Genomic DNA, 12,896 nt, shown 5'->3' with positions numbered 1-12,896 from the left:
TGTTGGACTTAGAAATTTCTGCCTCTTAAGCATTTACATTCTTAACTTTGTGTTTCATTGACCCTGTATATAGTATTGAATTTCTGAATGCTTCAGCTTGTATTGTTTTTAATGAAGGGAATGTGTGAGGGGGAAAAAAGAAGAGAAAGTCAAAGTAAAAAAGTAAAATTTTAGTAAAAAAGTTACATTGTATTTTTATTTGTTAAATATTTCCCACATTTTAATCAGGTTTGGGATGCATTAGGGAATTCCAGGGCAGCCACATTTGGTACCTCTAGTGTAAAAGACCCAAGTAATTCAGATCAACAGATCATTTAGTAAAAAAAGAAAATTTTAAATCTACTATAAATTAAAAAAACCCTTTAAATTTATCATGCAGTTAGGTTTTTTGAATGTCAAATGTAAGACCTTATAATTTGTATAGAATAGGTTAATGGCATCAAGTGAATATTATCTCTTTTTGGAGAATACATTTTGACACCCCACCTGCACCCCCCAAAATCCTGGTCTTCTGTAACCAATAGTACAGTCAGGAAACTTAGTGGAGATCTTCTCTGAGATTTGTAGAGTTTTTAGTGTCCCAGGTATGGTGCTTTGAAAATGAAAAGGAAACATATTGCCACTGGATTCTATCCCTAGTCACCTTTATCTCAGGAAACCTTCCTTTAATTTTGAATTTTCTTTAGTACCAGTGAGTACTTTAGTACAAGTGAGGGATTGTGCCAGGGGGAAAATAATGTCCCTTTACCCTTGTGATTATGACATTTGCTTAGTAAGGTACCCAGCTTTGGGGTACAGCTAGTGGTCATGGAACCGCCTTTTACTTCAGAGTAGATCACCCCCAAACTTCCTGTTGTAATATTACACCTTCCCAGTTCTTTTCATTCCATGACATGCATGTCCATCTCATCTTCCATGCCCTTCTGGAGTGGAGGGTGTCTCCATGTCCTGGAGCTCTGGCTTGCTACTAGGCTTGGTGGCTGTGACTTTGATTAGGACACTGAGCTCCAAGCAGGAGGCCACAGAAAAGAAATGAAGGCTTCTCTCACAGGATCCCGGGGAAGTTGGGTGAGGAGGCTACTGTCATTGCCGTCACTGTTGAGAAATTGGTATTCACAGCTAAGATAAGGACTGAGTTGGATTCTCTAACAATGAAGGGAGGACATGACTGATGGGAGCTTAGGGTGGGGGAGAGGGGAAAGTTTAGGTATCATGGTGATCCTTGGGGAGAAGGAACAGTGACTGGAGGGAAAGCTTTTATTGCTGAAGTCCTGAGGACTTCAGGGTAAATAAAACTGGGTGATTTGAATCATTCTTTTGGTAATACAGCTTTAACCAACTGAATTGTGGTTTTTAACCATTCTCTCTCTCATTTATAACTATATTATAACTCTAAAACTAAAGTATGATTTCTACCATAACTAGCCTTCAAACCAGGAATGGACATTCTGTGATTTTCATTGGATTTTTGATATACTCTAGAACTATATATAAGAATATTTGAAGTATTATAAAATTGCTAAATGATAAATATAGAAATTATATGAAAAGATAATATAGGAAAATGAGTGCTGACCTTAAAGTTAATTTGGACCCAGATTCATTTCCCACCTTTGACATTTAAGTAGCAGTATTGACTATGAACAAGTCATTTAACCTATAAAATAAGGATACTCATACTTGGAGTACTCAAATAAGTTAATATGTGTAAAATACTTTGTAAACTTTAAAGTGTCATAAAAATGTCAGTTATCATCATTATTCACTCTTTTTATGTTATTTTTAAGGCAATTGTACAGTAAGGATTACTTAAGTCTTTCATAGTAATAATAACCAATAGCCTGAGCCACAACTAAGCCAGATCATCCCAAAAGATGAGGGAGGACAGCATGTGTAGGATTTCTTTAACCTTATTGTGTAACTTACCCATTTCACTGTTTGGTCTCCTCCTCAGATAAAGTTTTTCTTTTTATGGTTTATTTATTTTATATTATTACAATAATCTTGTGAAAGTAAGCATAAACCCCCCTCCCCCAAAAAGGATAGAGAAACCGCCAGAGAAATGAAATGAGAGAAGAAAAAAGTGGACTTCAGTCTGTGTTCAGATTTCATCGGGTCTGTCTCTGGAATGAGTTGCCTTCTTTATAAGTCCATCAGAGAAATTGCTTCAGTATCTTTTCCCACAGTTGCTTTTCCTAGCTATATTTCCCCCCATTCTATTCCTCCTCACTCCCATTCATTCTCATTCTCTCTCTCTCTCTCTCTCTCTCTCTCTCTCTCTCTCTCTCTCTCTCTCTCTCTCTCTCTCCTGCTCAGAAGTGTGTTGTATCTGACTCCCCTCTCCCTTACTTGTTTTTCAAAGTCTTTTGAGCCCATCTATAGCCTGAGCCCATTTTCTATTTCTCTTGGAGGCTTTGGATACAGAAGCTTTGACTTTGTCATCTTCTGAGTGTGTGTTTTGATCTCCATGGGACCATCTTTTTTTTCTGTTGTTTGCTCATTTCTTCAGCCTACGACTGATTTACCACACTTCCAAGGCTTTTGGGGGTCTTGGGGACACCCCACAGGCTCCTTAATTCCTCCAAGGCCTTATTAGAGGCTCTGACTGCTCTCCCGGCCTGATGACCACAAGGCCATCCCCTCTGCCCTGGAGCTCCTCTATGGTTGTATGAGGGCCCAGACTGTGACCAGAGTCTGAATGTGGGTTAAAAGCGAGTCCTTTCCCAAGGAGAGCAGAGACCTCTGCAGTCTCTCCCCACTCCTTTACTATCTGTGGGCTAGGAGGTCTGCAAGTGCTGGATGGCTTCGCAGGTTCCCACCATACAGCTAATTCCGAGGCTGACTCCAGCCAGGGCTCCATGCTCATACTGGTGAGGCAGAATTCTCTCACTGCTCCTTCAAGTCATCCCCTGTGATCCCTGGGCCAAGAGGTCTGAAAACCACCCCCTCTGCCATGGAGCCAGGCCCCCCAGGGATCCATGCATCCTGCAGGCTGTTCCTGGAAGGCTGGACTGGTTTACTTTGTCCAGCTGCACTGTGTCTCTTTCCAACCCCCGGTCCTGGTGGAACAGACCTTTCCTGCAGATCTTCTAAGTTGTCTTGGACTGGGAAATTGCATCACTTAGTCTTTCTGTGGGTTTTGCCCCTCTAAATTTTGACTAGAGTCATAATTTTATGGCTTTTGGAGTTTTGGGGGGGACCAGTTTCTGGGAATTCCTGACCTCATGCTGCCATCTTGACTCTGCCCTGTCCCTTAGTTAAAGTTTTTTTGCAACAAACATTATATAGAATTACAAAGAAAAGAAGTTGTTTTGAAATAAAGATGTAATTTTTCCCTTCCACATTAATGTACCCTTCCTGAAATCAACCTGTGAACCCATGAATCTATTGTGATATAGATAGAAAATGGGATTAACTTAACGGTGTTTCTATGATAATCTATCCTAGCCACTAATGATAGTAGAACTACCATATTTGAACTTATACCTCCTTAATACCCCAGGTATTATATGAAAAGAGAGAAATGTCATTTAGGAAAATAGATTTGAGAAGAACAGCTAGACTATAGATCAAGGATACATAGACACAAGAAATTGGACTTGAGGCAACATAATTTTGAAAGTAGCAAGACTGATTTTTGAAATTCTTCAATGAGGGGAAAATATCAAATGACTGAGGAAAAAATGGATCACAAAAGTAAAGGAAGGCATTAGTAATTCATATGATTCATATGTCTGTTTTCCATTTCTATAAAATCTTTGAGAATGATCTGTGCTTGTAGCAGAGGTATCCTTGATGAAAATATGAGGAAGGTGTAGATAAACCATTTTCTACAATAGATCACATCTTTTCAGTAACATGGTTTGAGAAATATAGACTCCAAGATCTTCTTGTGTGTTTTGATTTTGAAAAAAAACTACCCTCCACTAAAGTTTTGTCTCCTTTGATAATGTAGGATTCCTTGATAGAGGAAACCATAGATTTGTTCTTTGGGTTTCTCATTACCACCATCAGATTAGGCATAAAACTTGGAGGCCACTTTCACAGAGAATTTCAAATTCAAATCAGAGGAGAATTTCCTAAGGATTGTGATGTTCTGGCTTATATTTAATCTTGTGTTCACTGGAGTAAATGCAGTGTCTCAGTTCATGACCATTTGAGAGCTTGGACTGACAATCCACACAGGGAAAAACACATGGATGAAAAGTCATATTATCCAGACAGCCATTAATTTAACCTTCAGCAAAACTATACCTTGAATTGGTTCTGCCAATAAGCAGTGAACTTAATCTAGAACTGAATCAAGAAGAAGAAAGGAGGCTAGTTTGCCTATGGAAAATTAGGCATCACTTTCATTAATTCCAAGAGGCACTCAGACACAAAAACATGTCTTTTTTTAAGTGTTCACATTTTCCAAGTGATGTGTAACTGTGAAGGCAGTCTTCAAATTGCAGGTGACCCAAAAGGCAATGGAAAGATTCATGGTGACACAAGTATAATAGACTTGAAGGATGTTAGTGGTGATTTTTATCATGGAATATAAGGGTAACTGGCCATAGATTGTGACTGGAAAAGGAGGCAGACCAATCATATTGTGAAAAGATGAAATTACAGATGGATAGTCTGACTGCTGCACTGGTACCCACAAATATAAAGAGGCCTGGCAGAAGGCCTTGAGTAGACTGGGGAGATCCTTTCTGGAGGATTTAAGTAAGGAGAATGACATGGACTCTACCCAATGAAGAAGCGTGGAATAGTTGAGAACTTCCCCACTCAAAGGGAGGAGGTGCCCAAGTAAGTGTAGAAGCCTAACAACAAACTTACCCACTTCCAGATCTACAAACATTTCCTGTGACACACCAGTAAAGAGGGAGCCCAGGTATTCTGAGACCCTGACACCCCTCTTCAGATTCTGCCCTGGCCTGGTTCTCCCTTCACTCTTGTCTTAGCTGGCCCCACTGTGGCCTCTGGATCTCATCATTTGGCTGAAGCTGCTCTCTTCCAGGCTCCCCAGAGTCTCCCCATTGCCGTTCTAGGGGCCTCTTTCTTGCGTCTCTGCAGCAGTTGATGTTGCTGACCAGTCTCTTCTCTTTGATTCTCTGGGTTTTCATGAGCAGGCTATTTCCTGTTCCTCCTGGCTCCACATGTTCCCATACTTACTGTGAGTGTAGCAGCCCAAAGTTCTGTCTTGGACCGCCCCCCCCTTTGCAGTCTTTGCAGAAGTATCACTGACCCTCCTTCCAGCCCCAGTCTTTACCCTCTGCACCAGTCTCACTCATGTGGTGGGAAAAGGGATTCTGTTCATTTAGAAATACAAGGTAAAACCATTGATCATAATGAAAAAATCCTAGCTTTCACCTTAAAGCACCACATTTGTTAGTTTAAAAATATTAAAAAATGTTCAACCAAAGCTTCTTATGGAAAAAATTACATTTATAAATTGTCTTTAATGAATTTAGTAAAGAATACATTCTTTGTTTACAATAAGCAGACCAAAATAAAATGAGTTATTTTAAACTTAAAACACATTACTTTGAAAGGGTTCCACTCTTACTGTCTTGGTCTTGTGGCAGTTAAGAATGTTTGTGTTCATTTTATTCACTAGTCAGAGAAGGAGGATGGTACAGGAAAATGCGCAATGGATTTGGAGTCAGAGAGCTCAGGTTCAGATACGTGCCATCTGCCCCTGGGGGGGGACTTGGGTGATTCACCTGCCTTCTCTGCACCTCAGTTCCTCTTTTACCAGAAGAAAATGTTGAATGAGACGGCCTGTACGGTTCCTTCTAGCTTTGGATCTGTGCTCCCTGAGGGGGAGAATGGATGGGAACTTGGGTCTCTCTCAGGAAGAAGGGTCTGAAATGAACCTTCTACTCCCTCTTAATTTGTAGTATTCTTATATTGCTTTTTAAAATCATTTATTTTATTTCCAAGAGAAATGAGCAGTAGATATTTATAACTTTTGCCAAATAAACGTCCCTTCCTGTGTGTTTTCTCTTTGAAGCAGGCAGCCATCTGACCAAAGTAACAACATGAGCCACAGGCTTCATGATGCCGGGCTCATCATTGACAAGACAGAACCTCCATGTTAAGTCTGACTTTATCCATTGCCAAGGAATGCCATTGGGCCACATGAAATTTGCTGATGTCTCCTTCACCTTTCCCTCCACATTTTTAAAGCTGCTGTTTATTTTTAGGACATATAAGTTGAACTGCTTGCTAGTTCACTAATTAGTCTGGTGCTAATTACTGCTATCAGCTTCAAAGAAGCTGAACTTGGAGGGGTCAAGACCCTTTTAATGTGTATTTCTGACCTTTGAGATCAATTAGTCCCATTATGACATTGTTCAGATGAGGAAGCTGAGATTGAAGGAGGCTAAGTTACTTTGCCAGAAGTGACACACATATAGTAGTAAGTAGTAAAGCCAGAATGAAAATCTGTTGGGTTTTTTTTTTTACTCCAAATTTAATACCCTTTCTATAGTATAATTATCATTTCCTCCTCAGCTCTGGTTTATAACATGGGTCAGCAGAAAATGTTGCAAAAATATTTTTAGTTAAGTTTCTAAACCTATTTTCAAAGAAAACACAAAAATGCAACCTCAATTTTTAGTTAAACTATAACTTTTGATTTTTCTTTATACCTAATTAAAATACCAAGTAAAATAGCAACCATAAAAGTAGTTTGAGTTCTTTTAGAATGGAAAATGATAAGATTTTCAAAAGTTGATTATCACACCTGTTCAACAATCTTTGCATGATTTTTTAAAACATCTTCAATCAATATCTTAATGGTTTTATCAACTTCATGTGTGTATAGTTTTTCCAAAGTTCTGGCCTTTAGAAATATTTGCCCAGTAGTGTTCTTTTGTCTCTTTTATTAGTGGAGTCTCTCTTTTATCCAACTATGACCCTCCTCTCTTTCTAGAAAATCTCTCTGCCAAATAATGTACTACTGTGAAACCGTTGAATGTATGATGTTTTCCCCCTGACCCCATAAATAGAAATGTGTAAGAGTTTTCCATCTCTGAGTTGGCCTTCCCCTGTGTCACTATTTTGAAGTTTGCTTAATATAGTGTTCGGGTTCAGGGAGAAAGACTGCTGTAGATGAACATTATAGTGTTCACCAGAATAAATTCAGTAGTTAATAGAAATCCATTTGATCTATGCTCAATTTATTCTAAACTTGTAGGAAAGTTAATATTAAGTCTAGGATTTATCATGTTTCAGACAAGTTTGTGTTTTTGGTCATATTATTACTATGAATATGGTTCTATTAATGGGAAAATTTTGTGATTTACAGCTGCAGTGAGAAGAAATTTATCATTTTGAACAAAGACTGAAGAAACTGTAGAATTAGCAGAACTATTAGAAAAAGTGGAGAAGTTAGAGGATGGAGTTGCAGACTCTACAGGAGGCCCTTAAAGTGGAAATTCAGGTTCATCAGGTAAGTTCTATTCTTGGGTGTTTTTTTTTCCTCCCAAATAACATTATCAGGTAATATCCAATTTTAGTAGACAGTCCCTTTCTGTTGTATGTTTTTAAGATATTAATCATGAGATATGTTATTCTACTATTAATATCACTAAGCAAATTCAGTGATCTGAAACAAATAGGCATTAATCACCTAGGATAGGTAACATAGTGGGCTAGTTAGTAGAAGCAAAACACAGATAAATAGAACAGAAACCTTATTCTTAAGGAGCCTACAGTTAAGCAGCATCTGACAAAAGAGCTGTTCCCAGGAGAATGGGAATAGACCTACTTAAAAAGCAGTCCAGGCTGGAATAGGAATCAGCTGCCCACAGAGGCTCCTCCAGTCTTAAACTGCTTTACTAGACATCCTGTTTCCAGGCCCTGTCAGAACCAACCTGGAGTCTTGGGAGAAGAAATGCTGATGGACAACCAGCAAGAATTGGGAGTGCTGAACCTGGAAACAAAGGGACTTGGGATGGTGGAACAGGGCAACTATTTCTCAATTTTTAGAAGGTTGATATGTACCAGATGGGACAGACTCATTTCCTGTGGGTCCAGGGGCAAAAGTCAACACTAGCAGGAAGACAGAAGACTTTGGTTCATTACAAGGAAGAACGAACTTCCTAAAAGAACTATTCTAGAAATGTCATACACTTGTCAGATGAGGGGACTGAGTTTTCTTTCACTACTAGTTTAAACAAGCTGAAAAGCCATTTGAAAGAGATATTATCAAGGGGATCCCTGGGTTGGAATTGACCTGTCCAGACTCTTTCCCAACTCTTTCTTCCCAGTTTTCTTTTTGCAAGGCAATTGCCCAAGGTCACACTGCTAGGTTATTATTAAGTGTCTGAGGCTGGATTTGGACTCAGTTCCTCCTGACTCCGGGGCCTGGGCTCTATCCACTGTGCTACCCCTCTTTCCCAGCTCTTAGGACTCTATGATCACAAGCATCTCCAGTGCTTTGTTTCTAGAAATAGGGAGCTGAAGATTTTTCTCAGTTATTGAAAGATTTGATGACTGACTCTAATGTCTAAAGGTGAACTTTTCTAGTTGTTTCAGGCTATCTGAAATATATAGTTTATGTGGGAGAAGGTTACATGCAATTTGTTAATTAGGAAAATGTTTAAATCTAGTCCCACGATAATCTTAGTCATCAAGGAACTCCAATTTATGTTCCCTAAGCCTTGATTAGGGTTAGTAAATAAAAATGTGGTTGTATTTCACAGGTAAGTTTGAATTGCACACGTTTTTACATTTTTTACCAGGAAGCTAGGCTATGTAAACCTTTTAAATCTATTTACAATACCTATCAAGGCAAAAGGTCTACTTAAACTTCCAAATAATTAGCCTTTAGAAGATAAAGCCACAGATCACGAATAGTCCTGTTTTTTTTTTATCAATATTATTATTTTAATACATTATATATCAGCTGGATCTTGTACTTGTGCTCCAAAATGAGCTACATTGGATCCTTTCATCATTCTGTGATGGAGTGTCTCCGACAATCCTAGACCACCGTACGTTGTACTTTAGGGCTCTGAAACTTGGCCTAGATCTTCTTAGTTGAAAGGTAATCACTAGCAAACTTTGTTGTGGTTTTTTTTGATTCTCATAGAGAGCTGTTCCTTTTTGGAGCAGCCCTGAACTTCTGAAATGGTCAGCACAGCCGTGTGAATTCTGCCTTGTGTTTCCCACAATCTCCGGATTTGTCGGCGACCTAGAATCAGCCTGAGGAAGAACTTAGAAGGGACTCTTCAAGGAATGCTTAAAACAAAAAAAAGCATTGCAAGAAGTAGGCTTAGTAGAAATGGAGCTCAAGTGGGCTTTGCTTGGATTGAATTCCTCCTGAAAGTTTCTCCTTTTGAATAAGAGATAATGGAGATCTAGTGAACTGTCACAAAAATCAAGATCCCAGGTAAAATCTGGTTGGGATCAATGTTGTCAGCCTTCTTAATTGGTTCGCTTTTGTGGCTGCAAGGGTCAGTGTGGTTCTCCCCCTTTTGACCTAAATAGCTGCTGCTGCCGCGGTGTGTTTAGACTCAGCAATAGCCAGAGAGCTGCTGCTGTGCACGAAGAGGTCCCCAGTGTTTGTCTATTCTACATGCTTTAGAAGGGACTTGAGGAATCTGGAATGATAGAGCTCTAACTGGCTTTCATTTGGTTTGGTCTTAATTTGGGGGTCACTACCAGAATGTGCCAGGCCCTGTGTTGTAGACCAATAATCTGAAAGTAAATCATTATTTTTGGCTTAAATGTAGGAAGACCTCAGTTTTTATCAACTGAGGAAGATGTCAGTTCAAACTCAGGGCTAAGGTGGAACTTTTTGATTAAAAATATTTTAAGGGGCGGCTAGATGGCGCAGTGGATAGAGCACTGGCTCTGGAGTCAGGAGTACCTGAGTTCAAATCCTGCCTCAGACACTTAATAATTACCTAGCTGTGTGGTCTTGGGCAAGCCACTCAACCCCATTGCCTTGCAAAAACTAATATATACATAATATATATATAATATATATTATGTATATATTTTAAAAGATGACTTGATACATTCAGAATGTGATTGTAGACAGAGTATCATTTAGATACCTGAGTTTGGGGTGGTGAGTGTTTGTACATGAGGACATCATACCTGGCCAGGATTAATTTTGTCCTTTTGCCTTTTTATCTTAATTGCTTCCATGAATTATTCCAGGAGGCAATGAGGACAAGTACAATAATACATAAACCTTCCCAAATGTATCCAGCTATTGAGATGGAGAAAAGGTATTGAATAAGAAAGTTAAAAACACTTGAAAGAATAAGAATAGGCAATGAGAAAACAAAGCTGTTACTCTTTGCAGATGATATGATATATTAGATAATCCTAGAAAACAAACTAAACCCTAGGCATAACAACTAAATTCAGAAAAGTTGTAGGTTATAGATAAATCGTCAACATTTCTATGTATTTTCAATAAATTTCTAGAGGAAGAGATAGAGAAATAATTGTAGACAGTATAAAATGTTTAGGATCTATATAAGCATTTCACAAAAATAGAGACACATCTAAGCAATTGGAGAAATATTCATTGTTCATGGATAGGCTAAGCCAATATGATAAACATGAGAATTCTCCTTAAGTTGATTTGTTTATTCAGTGCCAAACCATCAGTCTACTACTAAAGGATTATTTTAGAACCAGAAAAATAATAGTATAAATCCTTTTTGTTAGAACAAGATGTTAAGAATACCAAGGGAATGAATGAAAGAAAAAGAGAAGGAGGGGGTCTAGTAGAACAAGTTTTCAAACTTTCCTATAGTGAATAATCATTAAAATGACCTGGTATAGAGCAACTAGGCAGTGCAGTAGATAGAGCACCGACCCTGGAGTCTGGGTCACCTGAGTTCAAATCCAGCTTCAAACATGTAATACTTGCCTAGCTATGTGACCTTGGGCAACTCACTTAACCCCATTACCTTCAATAAATAAAATTTTAAAAATCTAAACTAAACTAAAATAAGCCTGGTACTATATTAGAAATAGAGTTGTTGAATCAGTAGAACAGATTAGGTATATGTGAAAGACCACAAAAATCTAATTTTTTTTTAAACCAAAGATCTTAGGAACAAGAATTCACTATTCAACAAAAATTACTGGGAAAATTAGAAAGTAGTCTAGCAGAAACTAGACATAGACTAAATTCTCATACCATATATCAAGATAAAAATCAAAATTGTTACATGATTTAATTATAAAGGGTGATATCAGCAAATCAGAGGAGTAAGGAAAAATGTACCTCCCAGATGTATGAATAAAGAAAGATTTTATGACCAAATGAGCTAGAGCAAATCACAAGAGGTAAAAATGTATAATTTTGATTATACTAAATTTTTAAAAAGTTTTGTACAAACAAAATCAGTTGGCCAAAATAGAAAGCAGGAACCTGGGGGTAAACTTTTACAGCAAGTTTCTCTGATAAAGACCTTATTTTTCAAATATATAGAAAACTGAATCAAATTTATAAAAATTTTAAATCACAAATTCTTAGAAAAATGCAAATCAAAACAAACGTGAGATTCTGCCTCATATCTATCAGATTGGCTAACATGACAGGGAAAAGAACATGCTGGAAAGGACATGGAAAAATAGGGACAGTAATGCTCTGTTGGAGGAGCTGTGAATTGGTCAAACATTTGGGGAAAAAATTTGGAACTATATACAAAGGGCTATAAAACTGTGTATATTATTATACTCTTTGACCCAGTAATACCACTATGAGGCCTGTATTTCAAAGAGATCAAAGAAAAGTGAAAGGGATCCATATGTACAAAAATATTTATAGTAGCTCTTTTTATGATGGCCAAGAATTGGAAACCGAGGGGATATCCAACCAATGGAGAATGACTGAACAAGTTGTGATGTGTGATTGTGGTGCATCACTCAAAAATGACAAGAAGGAAGGTTCCAGAAAAACCTGGGAAGGCTTCTGTGAAATGATGCAAAGTGAAGTGAGCAGAACCAGATCATTAGATACAACAACAGCAGTACCTTTTGTAATGATCAGCTCTGAAAGACTTTGCTACTCCAATCAAGACCATGATCCATGACAGTTCCAAATGACTTGTGGCAAAAAATGTCCATCTCTAGAGAATGCTGATGAATTCTTGAGAGCAGATTGAAACATATTTGTTTGACTTTTAAAATTTTTCTTGCCCTTTTTTTTTGTGCAGCATACTAGAAAAGCATATTGCTTGCCTTCTCAATGGTTGGGGTAGGAACTGGAGGAAGAGAGAGAATTTAAAACTCATCTTTTAAAATAAATATCAAAAAGATAAAATAATCAAAATAGTAGAAAAGAATATAGTCTTGCTGAAATATCAGTTAGACTTAGCATATATGAGCAAATTGTGTACACGATTCTATAAAGAGCATATTCTAAACACTGAGGACAGATACCAAGATGACTAAGAGAGGAGCCCTACTTTTCAGGAGCTTTGTGGTTTTGGAAGGTAGTTTTAGACAAATTTAAATACAAAGTGAAATGTATGAGAATGCTTTAAGCTTAGAGAAAGTTCTTTGACAGGATTCCTTTCCCAGGAAGGGGAAATTTATTTCAGTAGAGGTTGGGGAGAATTAGAGAGTGAATGCTGTGATGAAGAGAAGGTGGTGGTCTTTGAACTGAGCATTGAAGGATGAGAGAGGCTTCTGCACACAGAGAAGGGAAAGGGGAAGCTCTTTGCACAAGAAATAGTGAGGGGGCAGCTAGGTGGTGCAGTGGATAGAGCACCAGCCCTGGAGTCAGGAGTGCCTGAGTTCAAATCTGTCCTCAGACACTTAATTACCTAGTTGTGTGGCCTTGGGCAAGCCACTTAATCCCATTGCCTTGGGAGAAAAAAAAAAAAACCTAAAAAAATAAAAAAAAAAGAAATAGTGAGAACACTTTC

The 12,896-nt window shown here is 38.1% G+C and overlaps 1 protein-coding gene across 12 annotated transcripts in view; it reads left to right on the top strand.

The window, feature by feature from the left end:
- The window catches only part of PHF21A (PHD finger protein 21A), a 200,538-nt gene that overhangs the window by 31,024 nt on the left and 156,618 nt on the right, over positions 1-12,896 (top strand). For all 12 annotated transcript variants that reach the window (XM_074230533.1, XM_074230538.1, XM_074230539.1 and 9 more), the window contains one exon: positions 7,301-7,444. In XM_074230533.1, the coding sequence (XP_074086634.1) occupies positions 7,391-7,444 (54 nt within the window). In that variant the 5' untranslated portion in view covers positions 7,301-7,390. The remainder of the gene's footprint in view (positions 1-7,300; positions 7,445-12,896) is intronic.

Source organism: Macrotis lagotis, chromosome 3 (genome assembly GCF_037893015.1).
Source record: "Macrotis lagotis isolate mMagLag1 chromosome 3, bilby.v1.9.chrom.fasta, whole genome shotgun sequence".
Lineage (NCBI taxonomy): Eukaryota > Metazoa > Chordata > Mammalia > Peramelemorphia > Peramelidae > Macrotis > Macrotis lagotis.
This window is presented reverse-complemented; position numbering and strand designations above follow the sequence as displayed.